Source organism: Podarcis liolepis, assembly GCF_965112155.1.
Source record: "Podarcis liolepis genome assembly, chromosome: 2".
In the NCBI taxonomy this organism is placed as follows: domain Eukaryota; kingdom Metazoa; phylum Chordata; class Lepidosauria; order Squamata; family Lacertidae; genus Podarcis; species Podarcis liolepis.
In genome coordinates, this window is record NC_139555.1 from 37,869,269 (window position 1) to 37,882,727 (window position 13,459).

General features: G+C 44.1%; 1 protein-coding gene across 2 annotated transcripts; it reads left to right on the top strand.

The window, feature by feature from the left end:
* Window positions 1–4,707: 4,707 nt before the first annotated feature.
* On the top strand, window positions 4,708–11,849 carry LOC310699563 (urotensin-2 receptor-like). Of its 2 annotated transcripts, none has more exons than XM_083487667.1 (2): window positions 4,708–5,116; window positions 9,773–11,849. In XM_083487667.1, the coding sequence occupies exon 2, from the start codon at window positions 9,941–9,943 to the stop codon at window positions 11,048–11,050; it is 1,110 nt and encodes a 369-aa protein (XP_083343793.1). In that variant the 5' UTR covers window positions 4,708–5,116; window positions 9,773–9,940; the 3' UTR covers window positions 11,051–11,849. The 2 variants fall into 2 exon arrangements, with proteins under 2 accessions (XP_083343793.1, XP_083343794.1); XM_083487668.1 differs by having other exon boundaries at window positions 4,708–4,931.
* Window positions 11,850–13,459: the final 1,610 nt, after the last annotated feature.

Here is a 13,459-nt window from a genome sequence, read left to right on the forward strand (position 1 = left end):
TTCGTATCCTTTGGCACGGGACAAATCAGAAAGACACTCTGCTTGGAGACAAAAAAAAAAAAGCCTCTTTAATGATGATATTTCTACTACAAGCTCTGGTCAGGATAGTGTAAAAATATTCTGTGCAAAAATACTCACTGCTTCAAGAAAGAATTCCCTCTCCAAATTCTTGTTTCCATAGTAGTGCTGTATTGCATAATCAATAGCACAATAAAAAAAAAAGTATATTGATTGGGGAGGGTGTTTTAAATCCATGGTGGCCTTTTAATCCATGACGGCAAATTTTCATAAATTGGGCTTTCAGCCATTGAAACAACTACAATGGACAACTGGCCATTTGGGGCTAATAGGTTTTGTATCCAACGAAAGCCTACCCATTAAGTTAGCCGTTAATTTCTATTGAGTCTAATCTGAATAGGACCAAAGTTGGATACAACCTTAGGTGCCCTCTAGCATTTTGTTAGCCATGAAGAGAAGGTTGAGACAACATATAGATCACTATATCCTGAGAAAGGGGGCTTTTCAAAAGTCTGCTTCCCTGCTGTCCTGTCTCTGCAGCACTGTTATCCTTCACTCACTCTTAACGGAGAACCCAGTTCCTCAAATGCCTGTGGTTTTGGTACTGTCCTCCCCATGTTGTTGTTGTTGTTTTAGAACTGATTCATGGTTGCTATGCAAACTGAAGCATCAGCCTGTCCAATGTAGGCTGGCCAAAGTGCTGCAGATACGTCTGAAACTGGCAGTGAAGCTGATGCCTTTCTGCATCATTGAAGCTGCCATCTTCTGGTTGTCTTGCCACCATATCTTCTGCAAAGGGGTTCCTGCCATAGCTTAGCGGTAGAACATCTGCGTGGTTCAATCCCCTGGCATCTCTAGGTAGGACTGAGAGGTAACGCTGTGTGAAATCCTGGAGAAAACCAGCAGCAGCCTGTGTAGATTATATTGAGCGAGATTGACCAATTGCCCGACTTTGAATAAGGCATCTTCCCTTGTTGCTATATTACTTTGAAACAATGGGAATGGAGCTGTAGGGTGATTTTTAAGCCAGCAAGGAAGGAAACCAAGTAACTAGAATCAACCACTGCAATTTCTGCTAACACATAAAACCGATCTTCTATTTCACAATATCAGTTTCATATACAGTGGTACCTCAGGTTACATATGCTTCAGGTTACATACGCTTCAGGTTACACACTCCGCTAACCTAGAAATAGTGCTTCACGTTAAGAACTTTGCTTCAGGATAAGAACAGAAATCAGGCTCTGGCAGTGCGGCAGCAGCAAGAGGCCCCATTAGCTAAAGTAGTGCTTCAGGTTAAGAACAGTTTCAGGTTAAGAATGGACCTCTGGATTGAATTAAGTACTTAACCAGAGGTACCAGTGTAGTTTGAAACACACATGTGGACACAGAAACACTTTTTACCCCTCCTAATACTAAAAAAAATATCTCTGCTATGTGCTAAGGACTCAGAAATCCTAACAGGTCTGAGAATGGTTTGTAGTGGTTAGGCAAGGAAGGTGCTTGGAGACCCCCTTTTCCTCTTTTTAGCAACACTCCACAGTTTATTACATACAAAACATACGAGCAGGTGAGATGCCTTCAGCTCAAAAGAGGGCAGTGTAGCAATCATGTTATCGCATACCTTTCCCCTTCCCCTTGGCATGTGAATGAGGAAAACAATGCAGAGTCCTAATTTAGTTTGACTGACACCAGAAGCCACCTGGTCCCTGAGAAAATCTGTCTACAACCATCTTCCAAATGCCAACAGCAGCAATGACAAGTTTGCTTCTGCTGCAAAGACTACAGGAGAGCTTTGATGAAAAGACTTATTAGCATGGCATAATTGGGTTCTACTGAAGCACAGTGAAACAATCTATGAGTGGTTTGCAAATGCTGGCTTAAGCTTCGGATCAGAGCTAAGCAGGCAAGGGATTATATCTCTTTCCAGGTAAATCTCACACATTAATGAGCGAGCAGCTCTTGCACCATCATGACAACCGTGCCCAATGTTAATCAAGATCCAAGCATGTACAAGAAGGGAAAGGGTGTTGAGGAAGCAGAATGACATGGCCAAGGCAAAATGATGATGCTGTAGCAAGAGGGATGAGGGAGATTAAAAGGCCAGTCTATGACCATTGCACAAATTCAAGGCTATCTATCCCAAAGCTATCCCTCTTGGATGGCTATACTGGTGGAAGTACTTCAACTACTGATATTTCATTGCTAATTGATATTTTATTTTTTGGCTTTGAGGTCTGTAACAAATGTTAGAAAGCCACAAAATAAACCATAAAATACTTCTTCTAGTCCAGATTTGTTAGCAAACTATTTCCCATATTTAAACTAGCTCTTCCTCCCACCAGTTTAAGCCCGTATTCTTATTACATCTCAGTTACCCACTCAGAATGCAGTTAACTCTATTTGGCTTTAAAAAGTATGTATATATTTGAAAAGATCAGCCATATTTCTTGGCTACTCTAGCCTTTGCTGGTGATGCCCGGTGCTTTTAAATGTACTTTCTGTCAGCTTTCCTCCCCCTGCCACAAATTATAACACTTGTATAATAATATTCAGTACTTTTCCTAAGAACTAAATTCTTGTGACACATCAATAGTCATAAGCCAGTGCTAACACTCCCTCTTACAGATGTCTTCAGGCTGCTCTATAAATTAATGGCTGTGCTAAGTTTAAATCCCCCCTCTCACATATACTACTACTTTAGTCTAGTTCTCTAATTAATGTACCCCAACAGATTCAAGGGTAAGTTAAAATGAAAAGGCCTTAAGCACTGAAACCAACAGACCAGATCAAAATGAGTGAATAGAAGACCTGTGCAGTGTTCCCAATTGGAGGCAGTGAGATGAAAAGGAAAAAGAGAACCTAGGAACTGAGCAGAACATGGAAGAAAGAGTCAGGGCTGATTGAGGCAACTCCAATTTCAGGGATGATCTTGCCATGGGGCTCTTTTGGGGACTCAGGTGGGCAATAAAGGAAATACCAAGTTGCACTTTAACAGGGGTTATTTACTATATACAATACAAAGCATAAAGCATATATAAAGCATAAAGCTTAAGTTACCACTCTGCTTCACACCACACTGTATTAATACTGACGCACATAGGTTGATAATTTAGATTATGACTTGGCAGTGTCGGCAATGTCATTTTTGCCATTTTCCCATAAAAACAGCTCAAAAACAGCATTCTTTTTTTAGTGATTTTGCCCAAAAAGCTCAACATTTCTGTCCGGATTTTCACTGTTTGAAATATGGCAGCCCTGGATTATGAAGATGTGTTAACAATATGACTGAAGTGAGGCAACGTGGATGCAACCAAGAGACTGGCTCAGCAGTTTGTTGTGCTAACCCACAAATCAACCAATTTCTTAGCCGAACCAACTGACTTTGCCCAAGAGCTCTTAGTGCAGTGAAGAGACACAAGAGTCCAAGCCTGCCCTTCCTTTCAGAGCAAGCTGGGGCTGGATTCAGAAAGGTGATGGACTATACAAGCCCCTGTCAACAACCCTCGCAGATGCTCCCCACACTTGCCATGAACTGCTCCCTTGTAGCTTTTTAACATGTGCCCAAAGTTCCACTTCATTTCTACAAACGTGTGAAATATTAAATGTAGCTAAGAGACATACAATTTCAAATATTTGTGCAGATGTGTATATTGTTGAACATTTCTATAAAGTACAACTGTAGGGTTTTTCAAAACTATCCTGGTGTTCCGAAGTGTTTTATGAATTGCCTTCATATCTTGTGTCGTATATTACCCACTGTTTGCTATACCATGCTCAAAGAATTATTTAAATTGGTTGCATATCTGTGTGTACACATTCCGCAATATTTGAAAATTATCATTTTGCATTAGTCAATAATATAGTATAAATTTGATGCTTTGTGAAAAAAAGAGCACCATTCTTATATCGGTCACTGTTATGTCATGCCATGTGTATCCTCACACCAGTATAACACGCCTCCACATCTGAACATGATCATTATTAATCAGTCCACAAATAAGTTTTACAGAAAAGTGCACTATTGTGAAAATTTGAGCTCTGCACTCTGAGAGGCTCCAAAGCTTAATAATTTAAAATAAGGCAGTATAAGGAGAGGTTCCACCTTCCAGGAAAGGGTCCAACAGAGAATGATTCTGTCAACAATGAATGTTTCTTGAAGGAGAGGAATGGGAGCAAGTGATTTGGCTTGGCTTCTGCAGCCCCTACCTTCGTTCAGCTCCTTTCCCCCCCATCTTCATAAAGCAGCTTCCCCCAGTCCTAAAAAGTTTTCATTTTCAAAGCAGTCCGCTCATCTTTTTCCCTTTAGTTTGCCACAGTCATCCCAAGTCGAAAGAGAAATTAGCAGAGAGCCCTAAACAAGTTGGACAGCTGTTTATTATCATCAGGACAGCATGTCTTAAAGGTGTCACTTATGATACCCGAGTAGTAGATCAGCTGTCAATAAATCCTCCAACCCAAACAAATTCACAGCTCCCTTTTGGAATTAAATCTCAATGCCAAGTCTCCCGCTGGCACCTTCCCCAGAAGGATTTAACCCTTTCTTACACAAACTCCAGACCTGTTTTTTTTTTATTCCCAAGCTTCTGCAAAGAATATTGGATCCCCTCCCCTCCCTACACAGAGATCTGTTCGGGGAAAGGCTAAGAATGTTTCAAGGAGTATATAAGTAGCCCTTTCAGTCAGGAAGAAACAGTCCTGATGTGCAATGCATGGCTTGCTGTCTGTTGGGCTAGCAACCAGCTTTGGTTTTTGAAATGCTGCTTCTTTAAAAAAAAAAAATGAGAGAGGATTCCGGCTAGCTCGCCTGCTGCAGTTGCAGTCCAACAATGTTGAGCGTCACGGGTAGCAGCATAAATAGCAGGCATAAGTGAATGCAAGGATTGGGAGGGCACACATTTCAAACATACTTAGTGAGGTTTCTCGCTCTCTCACTCTCTTTCACACAGTCATCCCAGATGCTCTGAGCACTGGGCTTTGCACCGTTTCCTCGTGTCTAGGAAGATCCTCTGGAGACATTTTCACCAAGCTACCCATTATTTATTTACTCCACTCACGCAAGAAGAAACTTCATCAGCTGGAATTTCACAGAAGTCAGGTTTGGATCTGGAATTTCCATTTCTGGATGGGATTTATGTATCTTTCTGGGGCAACTCCTTGAAATGTGTGTGCTGGTCACCTGAGATGTAAGATGTAGCTAAAGGTCAGGAAGGATAGTTCTTATTTCTTAATGCCTCCGAGGGCTGCATTATGCATTGGCAGTTGATATCAAAATGCAAACATGGTATGTATGTGCTTGTGTGTGCCTGCACCTCATTTTTGACATGCTGATGAAAATTGTGTCTTTTTTTCTTCTTCTTACCCTCAGCTCAGGAGCATCTTTTGTGTTTTCTCATTGTTAGGAAGGTACGTTGTCATCTGGGTGTTTTTAGCCTGTTTCCAAACTGAGCACACATCAAGATGTACCGTATTTTTCGCTCTATAAGATGCACCAGACCACAAGATGCGCCTAGTTTTTGGAGGAGGAAAACAAGAAAAAAATATATTCTGAATCTCAGAAGCCAAAACAGCAAGAGGGATCGCTGCGCAGTGAAAACAGCAATCCCTCTTGCTGTTCTGGCTTCTGGGATAGCTGCACAGCCTGCATTCGCTCCTTAAGACGCACACACATTTCCCCTTACTTTTTAGGAGGGAAAAAGTGAGTCTTATAGAGCAAAAAATACGGTACTTTAGAAGTAGCATCTTTGTGCCACTTCTAAACTAGGGCTGATATCTTGGGTCAAATTAGAAGTGTTATTATTGAATGTGCAGCTTGTGTGTGTGTGTGTGTGTGTGTGTGTGTGTAAGCGGAATTTGACTCCAATGGGATATTTCACCATCAAAACAAATACCAGTTTCAGAAGAAGGATTTTTCTCAGTACTGCAGCAGGGGAGGAAACAGTTACATCCCCCTTCCATACCTGCTATGATACTGATAATAGCTCACCAACCAATGCTATTTGCATTTTGTCAAAGCTGCAAGTTGAATACAAAGTGGGGCTACATTACAGGTAAAAGGCATAGGACTGGGCTGCCTGAATCCTTGGAGTAGTACTATATGCATCAAAGCAAACGGGCCGTCTCAGTCTTTTTGTCTATGAATGCATTGATCTAATTTGCCTGAAGTGCCTCATAGACCTGTTCTTTGATGAAGACTGAACTGCTTGTCTTAAGGATAGAGGAACTTTAGAAGTGTGCGGTCCCCAAGAGAGGCAAACAAGATAATTTGAATCCCTCCTTCCACATCTGTTAAGAAGCAAGCCTCAGTTTAAAATGTCACCCTTTACCGAGTCTGGACAAAAATGCCCCCTGCTGTGTCACATTGCTTTGTAACATAAGGAATTGTGCTGGGCGCTGGGCAGCAGATCTGTGCTCAAGCCAGGCTGGTGACACTTTCAACATCTGCTGTCTCCAGCACAGATATTTTCCTTCATGGCAAAAGGACTTTGTTATCATTTGTTCCTCAGAAATATTAACAAAATATATTAATGGTGCCCCCCCCTGCAAATCAGTAGAGAGTGTGGGGAGGAGCGAATTTGTCTTGGAGGTCTGTCAAAACCTCATGCATGATTCTATATTTTTGTGACCCGCTTTCAGCCTTCTCAGGAAACATTGTTAAGAAATGTAAAAACAAACATCGGGCAATACAGACCATTTTAAAAAATCACTTATTATTGCCTACATTTATGTGAACTGGACCTAAATGTGAACTTAGGGTGAGGTCACACAATTTTAAAATCCTTTCTTTCTCCAAGCAACCTTGTCCCATTTATGTACAACCAGGATGGGGAACCTGTGTCTCTCCAGATGTGGTTGGACTCCACTGATGATGGCCAGTGGTCAGGGATCATGGAATCGAACAACATCTGGTGGGCCACAGGTCCGTCCGTCCTCCCCCCCCCCCCCCGATGTACAAGATCATGGTGGGGAACATGGTTTGCACTGGTGACGTGTTCTCTCTGTGCTAAATTGCTGTGGTCACAGTGGCTCCCCACAAAAATCCAACTAGGCAGTTGCAGAAATGACTTGGTGTCAATTGTACATGGTATGTTTCTTCTGGTAATTCCTATGTGAAAGGGCTCAATAAATATGCCTTCAGAAATCCACAATGCATAGCAGCCTCTTTCCTCTTCCTGCTCATTGCCTGTTTGCACTGGCTGAGCATCTCCTACATCAAATACCCCTCCACCCTTAAACACGCTCACATTTCATAGGTTGCCAGGATTGGGCACCAAACAGCTCATCTCTTCTGAAAAGGAGCAAGGTGCAAAGAGCTTCTCTCTGTGAGCGGTGGCAGGTGGTATAGGTGCCTTTCCGTGCTGCCTATAGATAGGGGGCAGGTGATGAGGGAGGGCATGCCAATGGCATTTTTTATTTTCCTGCTCTTTCAGGTGTGACAGCCATTAATGCCACCCACAGCAGCCATCTGATGTTGCATCCTGCCCCACATGGCATCCATTTTTGTGCTATACCATGTCCTGCAGCATTCATTTTGTGAGTCCACCTTACACCATCTCAAAATTCCAAATGTGCCCACAGAAGACCCCTGCTGTTCGGGGTGAACATGGAAATCACTTTCGCTGGACAAGATCACTGGTATATTCTCATCTAACATCCTGCTCCCCACCATGCCAAACCTGATGGCCACATGGCAATGGCCCTCCCCTGCTGTTCTTCTGAGCAGCCCATCTGATTCTTGAGGCTGACAAGACCTCTTTTTCTAGCGTTTGTCACTTTGACACCCTTCTGAAACCATCACCCAACTTTGTGGCAGTAGCCAATCCCACAAATCAACTTCATACAGTGTGCAACAAATTGGTGAAATTCTTTGCCACAAGGTGAAATGAGGGACTCTTGCTGAGAGGGCTTTAAGAGAAGACTGTGGAGGTTGAGTTGTAGGAAACTGGCAGTGAGAACCCCAGTTGCACACTTCTGCCAGTGCGCCATTACCAGCCAAAGCATCAGAAACTCTTGACTGGGTCCCAACCAATGTCTCCTATTTTTTAAAAAAGATAGAAAACAAATCAGTACACATAGGTTTCGAAAATGTGCCTGTCTTAAAAATGATGGTTCAACATGAGAATGTTATGCCAAGACGAACCACTGAGTAGCAGCATGCCTGCAATTGCCACCTCATCCCAAACTGATGACAAGCCTGGAAGTCAGCCTGGGCTCATTGAAAATGGAGGCTGAATCATGTGGCCATTTCTTAGCCACATAGAAATACAATTCATTACTGGTGGTTCATTATTAAAGAATGTGAACAGTTTACCAAAGGCTGTTGGGGTTCAATTTAGTAAAATGTATTCTTCGTCTATAGAGCCAGGGTGGTTGCCTTATGTTGTTGCTGGTTTTTTTGCAAGAGTTGCATTCATCCTTGGCCAACACTCTGGAGTCTGAATGCCAGCAGTAGGTGTGACTATCCCACATTCTTGCATATGCACATGTATACCCGTTTGACAAAAGACACACACACACACACACACACACACACACACGTTCCCCCACCTCAGCTGATTTGTGCAGATTAACAGAAGAAAGGGTTCTCACCCGCCTCATCAAATGATTGGCCTGATGACCAGTGGGTTGGTTTCCACCCCATTGCAGTGCTGGGCTAAGGAGGAAAAAAATAATAATAATCCTGGGGTGAGTGGAGAGATTTAAATCTCTCTGTCTAGCACGGCACTCTAATGGGGAGGCAAATCATCTCCTACCAGCTCATCAGATCAATCATTTGTCGTCTGGGGAGGAGACAATAAGCCCCCTCCTCTCAGCTGATGGGGACACAAATCCCCCCTCTCTGGTGATTACATTATTATTAGTAGTAAGGTAAAGTTAAAGGGACCCTTGACCATTAAGTCCAGTCGTGGACAACTCTGGGGTTGTGGCGCTCATCTCGCTTTACTGGCTGAGGCAGTACCGCTTCTGGGTCATGTGGCCAGCATGACTAAGCTGCTTTTGGTGAACCAGAGCAGTGCACGAAAACGCCGTTTACCTTCCTGCCAGAGCGGTACCTATTTATCTACTTGCACTTTGACATGCTTCCGAACTGCTAGGTGGGCAGGAGCAGGGACCGAGCAACGAGAGCTCACCCCGTCGCGGGGATTCAAACCGCCAACCTTTTGATCGGCAAGCCCCAGGCTCTGTGGTTTAGACCACAGCACCACCCGCGTCCCATTATTAGTAGTAGCATCACTATTATTATTAAAATTTGTATACTACTCTTCATCCAAAGATCACAACATATAAATACAATTGATGAGGGTCTGATGAGCAGAGGGTGCTCCAGGAGAGCACAGTGAGCCATGTTTATTATAATGTTTTCCCTCTTGCCATCACCATAAAAGTTGCTTGGGTCTTGGAGGACCAAAAACATTTGCTCAGGGGGAGCCACCCCTGCTATAGGGTGCCTTTGGCACCTTGGACAGTGCACATGCCTGTAATCTGCTGGTGGCACCTAAGGCATCTAAGGTATCTAAGGTAGCAAATCTCTCATTCTGCGAATGCAGAGAGTTGGACTAGCTGTTCAGATAATCAGAATGAGAAGGGGCCAAATTCCTAACTAGCTAATGAAACTCAGGTTGCCTGCCAGTTTGCAACCCTGTCACTTATCCAGACTCACAATCTAGACTGTAGTTGAAACTTCCACCTTTGCAGCCCTCCCGTTCTGTGATTCTGCCTACCCTAACACTGTTTCTTCATGTCCTTTCTCTAGAATAAACCACTTGGTGTAAACTTTGGGGAAGCCGCCTCTGCTTCGGCACAAGCGATAACAGCTGAAAAATGAAGCCTGCTCTGCCCTCCTTATGGTGTCCGGAATACCCAGTTGAGAAGAACTCACTTTCCACTGTTCATGGGCTGCTGAGTTAGATCATTTAAGAGGATGGAGGACACAGTCTCCTCAACAGTGAGGGTGGGCACAGATAAGGGCAACCTACTCAGAAGCAACCCCAACATTTCCTACAATACAACCTGGGATGGGGCCTCCACAGAGGACTTCATAGCTACCTGCACCATCGGGACTATCCTCTCCATCATGTGCGTTATTGGAGTGACAGGCAACATCTACACCTTGGTGGTGATGTGCCACTATCTGAGATACTCTGCCTCTATGTACATCTACATCATCAACCTTGCCCTAGCAGACCTACTCTACCTTCTCACCATCCCTTTCATTGTCGGGACATATTTCAGCAGGGGATGGTACTTTGGAGAAGCTGGGTGCCGGATCCTTTTCAGCTTGGATTTCCTCACCATGCACACCAGTATTTTCACCTTGATGGTGATGAGCACAGAGAGATACCTGGCAGTGCTGAAGCCCCTGGACACTGTGAAAAGGTCCAAGAGCTACCGGAAAGCCATTGCCGTCATCATCTGGGTTGTGTCTCTGCTCCTCACCCTCCCGATGCTCATCATGATCCAGCTTGTAAGAGAGGACAAGAACATCTGCCTCCCTACCTGGAGCAAATTGTCCTACAAGATCTACATCACAATCCTCTTCTGTACCAGCATTGTGGGTCCCGGGGTTGTTATCGGGTATCTTTACATCCGGCTGGCAAGGACTTACTGGGTGTCCCAAACGACTTCTCTGAAAGAGACCAAGAGGCTGCCCAACCAAAAAGTGCTGTACTTGATCTTCACTATCGTGCTGGTCTTCTGGGCCTGCTTCCTGCCTTTCTGGATATGGCACCTCCTCTCCCAATATATCGACCCCCTCCCAGTGTCTCATAACGCCACCAGGAACATCAACTACCTGACCACGTGCCTGACTTACAGCAACAGCTGCATCAACCCTTTCCTCTACACCCTGCTGACCAAAAACTACAAAGAATACTTGAGGAACAGGCAGCGATCCTTTAACAGCAGCGGCGGCTACTTCCAGAGGAGAAGCAGGTTCCAGAGGATCTCTGGGAGATCGTGGTCCACAAGCAGCCAGCACTACACAGAGACCTTTGTGCTCCCTCCCATTCCTGGGGGAAACAGCAGTCCCTGAAGGGGGGAGGGACACCTCCAAGCACTGGCTAGCCTCATGGGAGCCTGGACTGAGAGGCTGCTGTGTTGTCAAATGGCAAAAGCAGAGAAGCAGGGAACCACCAAAGGTGGCATTCAACTAAAATGTTCCATCAGCACAAGCATCACTGCTTGCACAGTAGGTCTTTCCCCCCTCTCCTCCCCCAGAGGCTTGACGGAAACCCTAGAACAGATCTAGGGGGTGTGCATGGGGAGGAGGAAAACACTCACAAAAATCCTTGTGCTGACAGAAGATTCACTTAGTGCTCCGTTGGATGCAATGCAAAGTATCAAATGGGTATCATAAAATACTTCCACCATGTCATAAAATAGACATGTCCTGACTTAAGAGTATGATCTTCTAGCAGGGGTGCCAACTTCAAAAAAATATTGGAGGGGCCCAGGTAAGCCCTGCCCCTCACAATCAATCACAAGACACAGTGTGTGCACACCATTTGAATGGCAATGCCCATCAACTTGGGGGAGGGGCTCAAATATTTTATTGGAGGAGCCAATGGGACCTTAGCCCCTAGGAGTTGCCTCTTATGTCTCCTAGAGTTCCCAATCCACTGCTTTTTGCCTTAGATGTAACTTTGGGTGAACTCACTCAATCACAAAAAACATATAATACACCCCAACTATCCCATGACGTTTCAACTTAAATTATTGAACCAATGTTTGTCAAAAGTTTTTTTTTTTATTACTGTTGTTTTGAAGTATATCACCCAAGCAGTTGTTTGGGGAAATACTGTAAGTGAAATCAATAAAGAACTAAGACTTCAGTTTGTGATCATGTGTGTCTTGTTGCGGTTGAGAACCAACATAGCAGTTGAGTTTGGGGGAAATGGTATTGAGTACATTGAGGCTAGTTTCAGGTTTGGGTGCATGATACTTTTCTTACTCTGTTTAGCTGCCCTGCTACTACCTCACCCAGACACCCAAGGAGGTTCCTCAGCTTCCATAGCTAGGCACACAAGGACAGCAGCTTGCTGAAGCTAGGCATGTCTAAGTCTGCTCAATGCCTGGATGGGAAATTGCCGAAAAACCACACATACACTACCTTGAATTCCATGATGGGAGAAAGGCGGGAAAGAAATGCAAGTAAATAGATAGCTGGCTCGCACAATTCTTCCTCATTAAAGCCTTTTTCAACCAACCACATCTCTCTTATCATATCAAATCTAACATGACATGATGACATTATGAGAGGCATGACTTAGAGCTACCCAGGGTCAAGCCAAAACATGCCAAACAAATGCAGTTTTGTTGAGGCAGGGGCAACAATTCAGGTGCAGCTTTGCTAGCAAATTTGCAAAGCTAAGCAGGGTTGGGTAGGGTTTCAAAATGGATGGGGGACCACATGCCTTGCAGTGGGTTGAACTAGATGACCCTCAGGGTACCTTCCAACTCTACAATTCTGTGATTCTATGATATGCTTGATACAGATGTTTATTGGTCAGAACAGATTATTTAAGAGTTACACCAGATCATTCCTCTCTGTATCTCAAGATCAGCTGGGTAGAAGCTGTCAGCACTAAGTATCCATGTAAACATGGTTAATCAGTCACACAAAGCCATACTTGAAGTTAAAGAATGGCAGAAACCTGGTAAAATAATTTTCTGGCCTGAAGCTACAGCTGTCAGTCACAAACTACACTACCGCCACTGCCTCCCTGCCCCCCACACTCCTGGTATTTCTCTTTTAGCTCAGGGGGGTGGAGAATGTATGAGCTGAAAATGGTTTCTTCGCCATAACTCACTTTAAAGAACTGAAAATATGAACTGCAGCCCCAGTCGGTGAAATGTTCACTGCACAGTCACTGGAGCCTGACAAAAGAGATGCCTGCCTCCTTGTCTGCAGAGATGAATAGCTTGGATAAAGGCACTGCAAAATAATTATTGCACCTTATCAGTTGGTTATTTCTGGTAAAATGAATCTACTTTCAAACATCTAAGACTGTGCCTTTACTTTCTCATGCTTCCCCCCAGAATATAAAAGGCAGGAATGTCAGCATGTCACCTCTGCTTTTCAGTTCTCTGCAGGACAGAAAGAAGAAGGGTGCTTCGTTGTATTCACACAGTGTGTGCAGGTGAAGGTATGTGTGTCTATATGTGTCTAACCAGGAATAAGAGTGTTAGACAGCAACCCTATATACACTTCCTTGGGAGTAAGTCCCACCAAACTCAATAGGGCTTACTTCTTCTGAGTGGTTCCTTAGGTGCAGAATTGCAGTGTCGTTCACCATTTCCTTCTTTACTTCCTCTCCACACCAATTATTTCTTGCAGAAGATACCCCCCCCCATGTATAAGACTGCTATGGATGATGAGCAGCAGGGGGCACATTCCCAGCATGTTTCAATGTCAACAAATGCAGCAAGGTTGTAGTAAAAA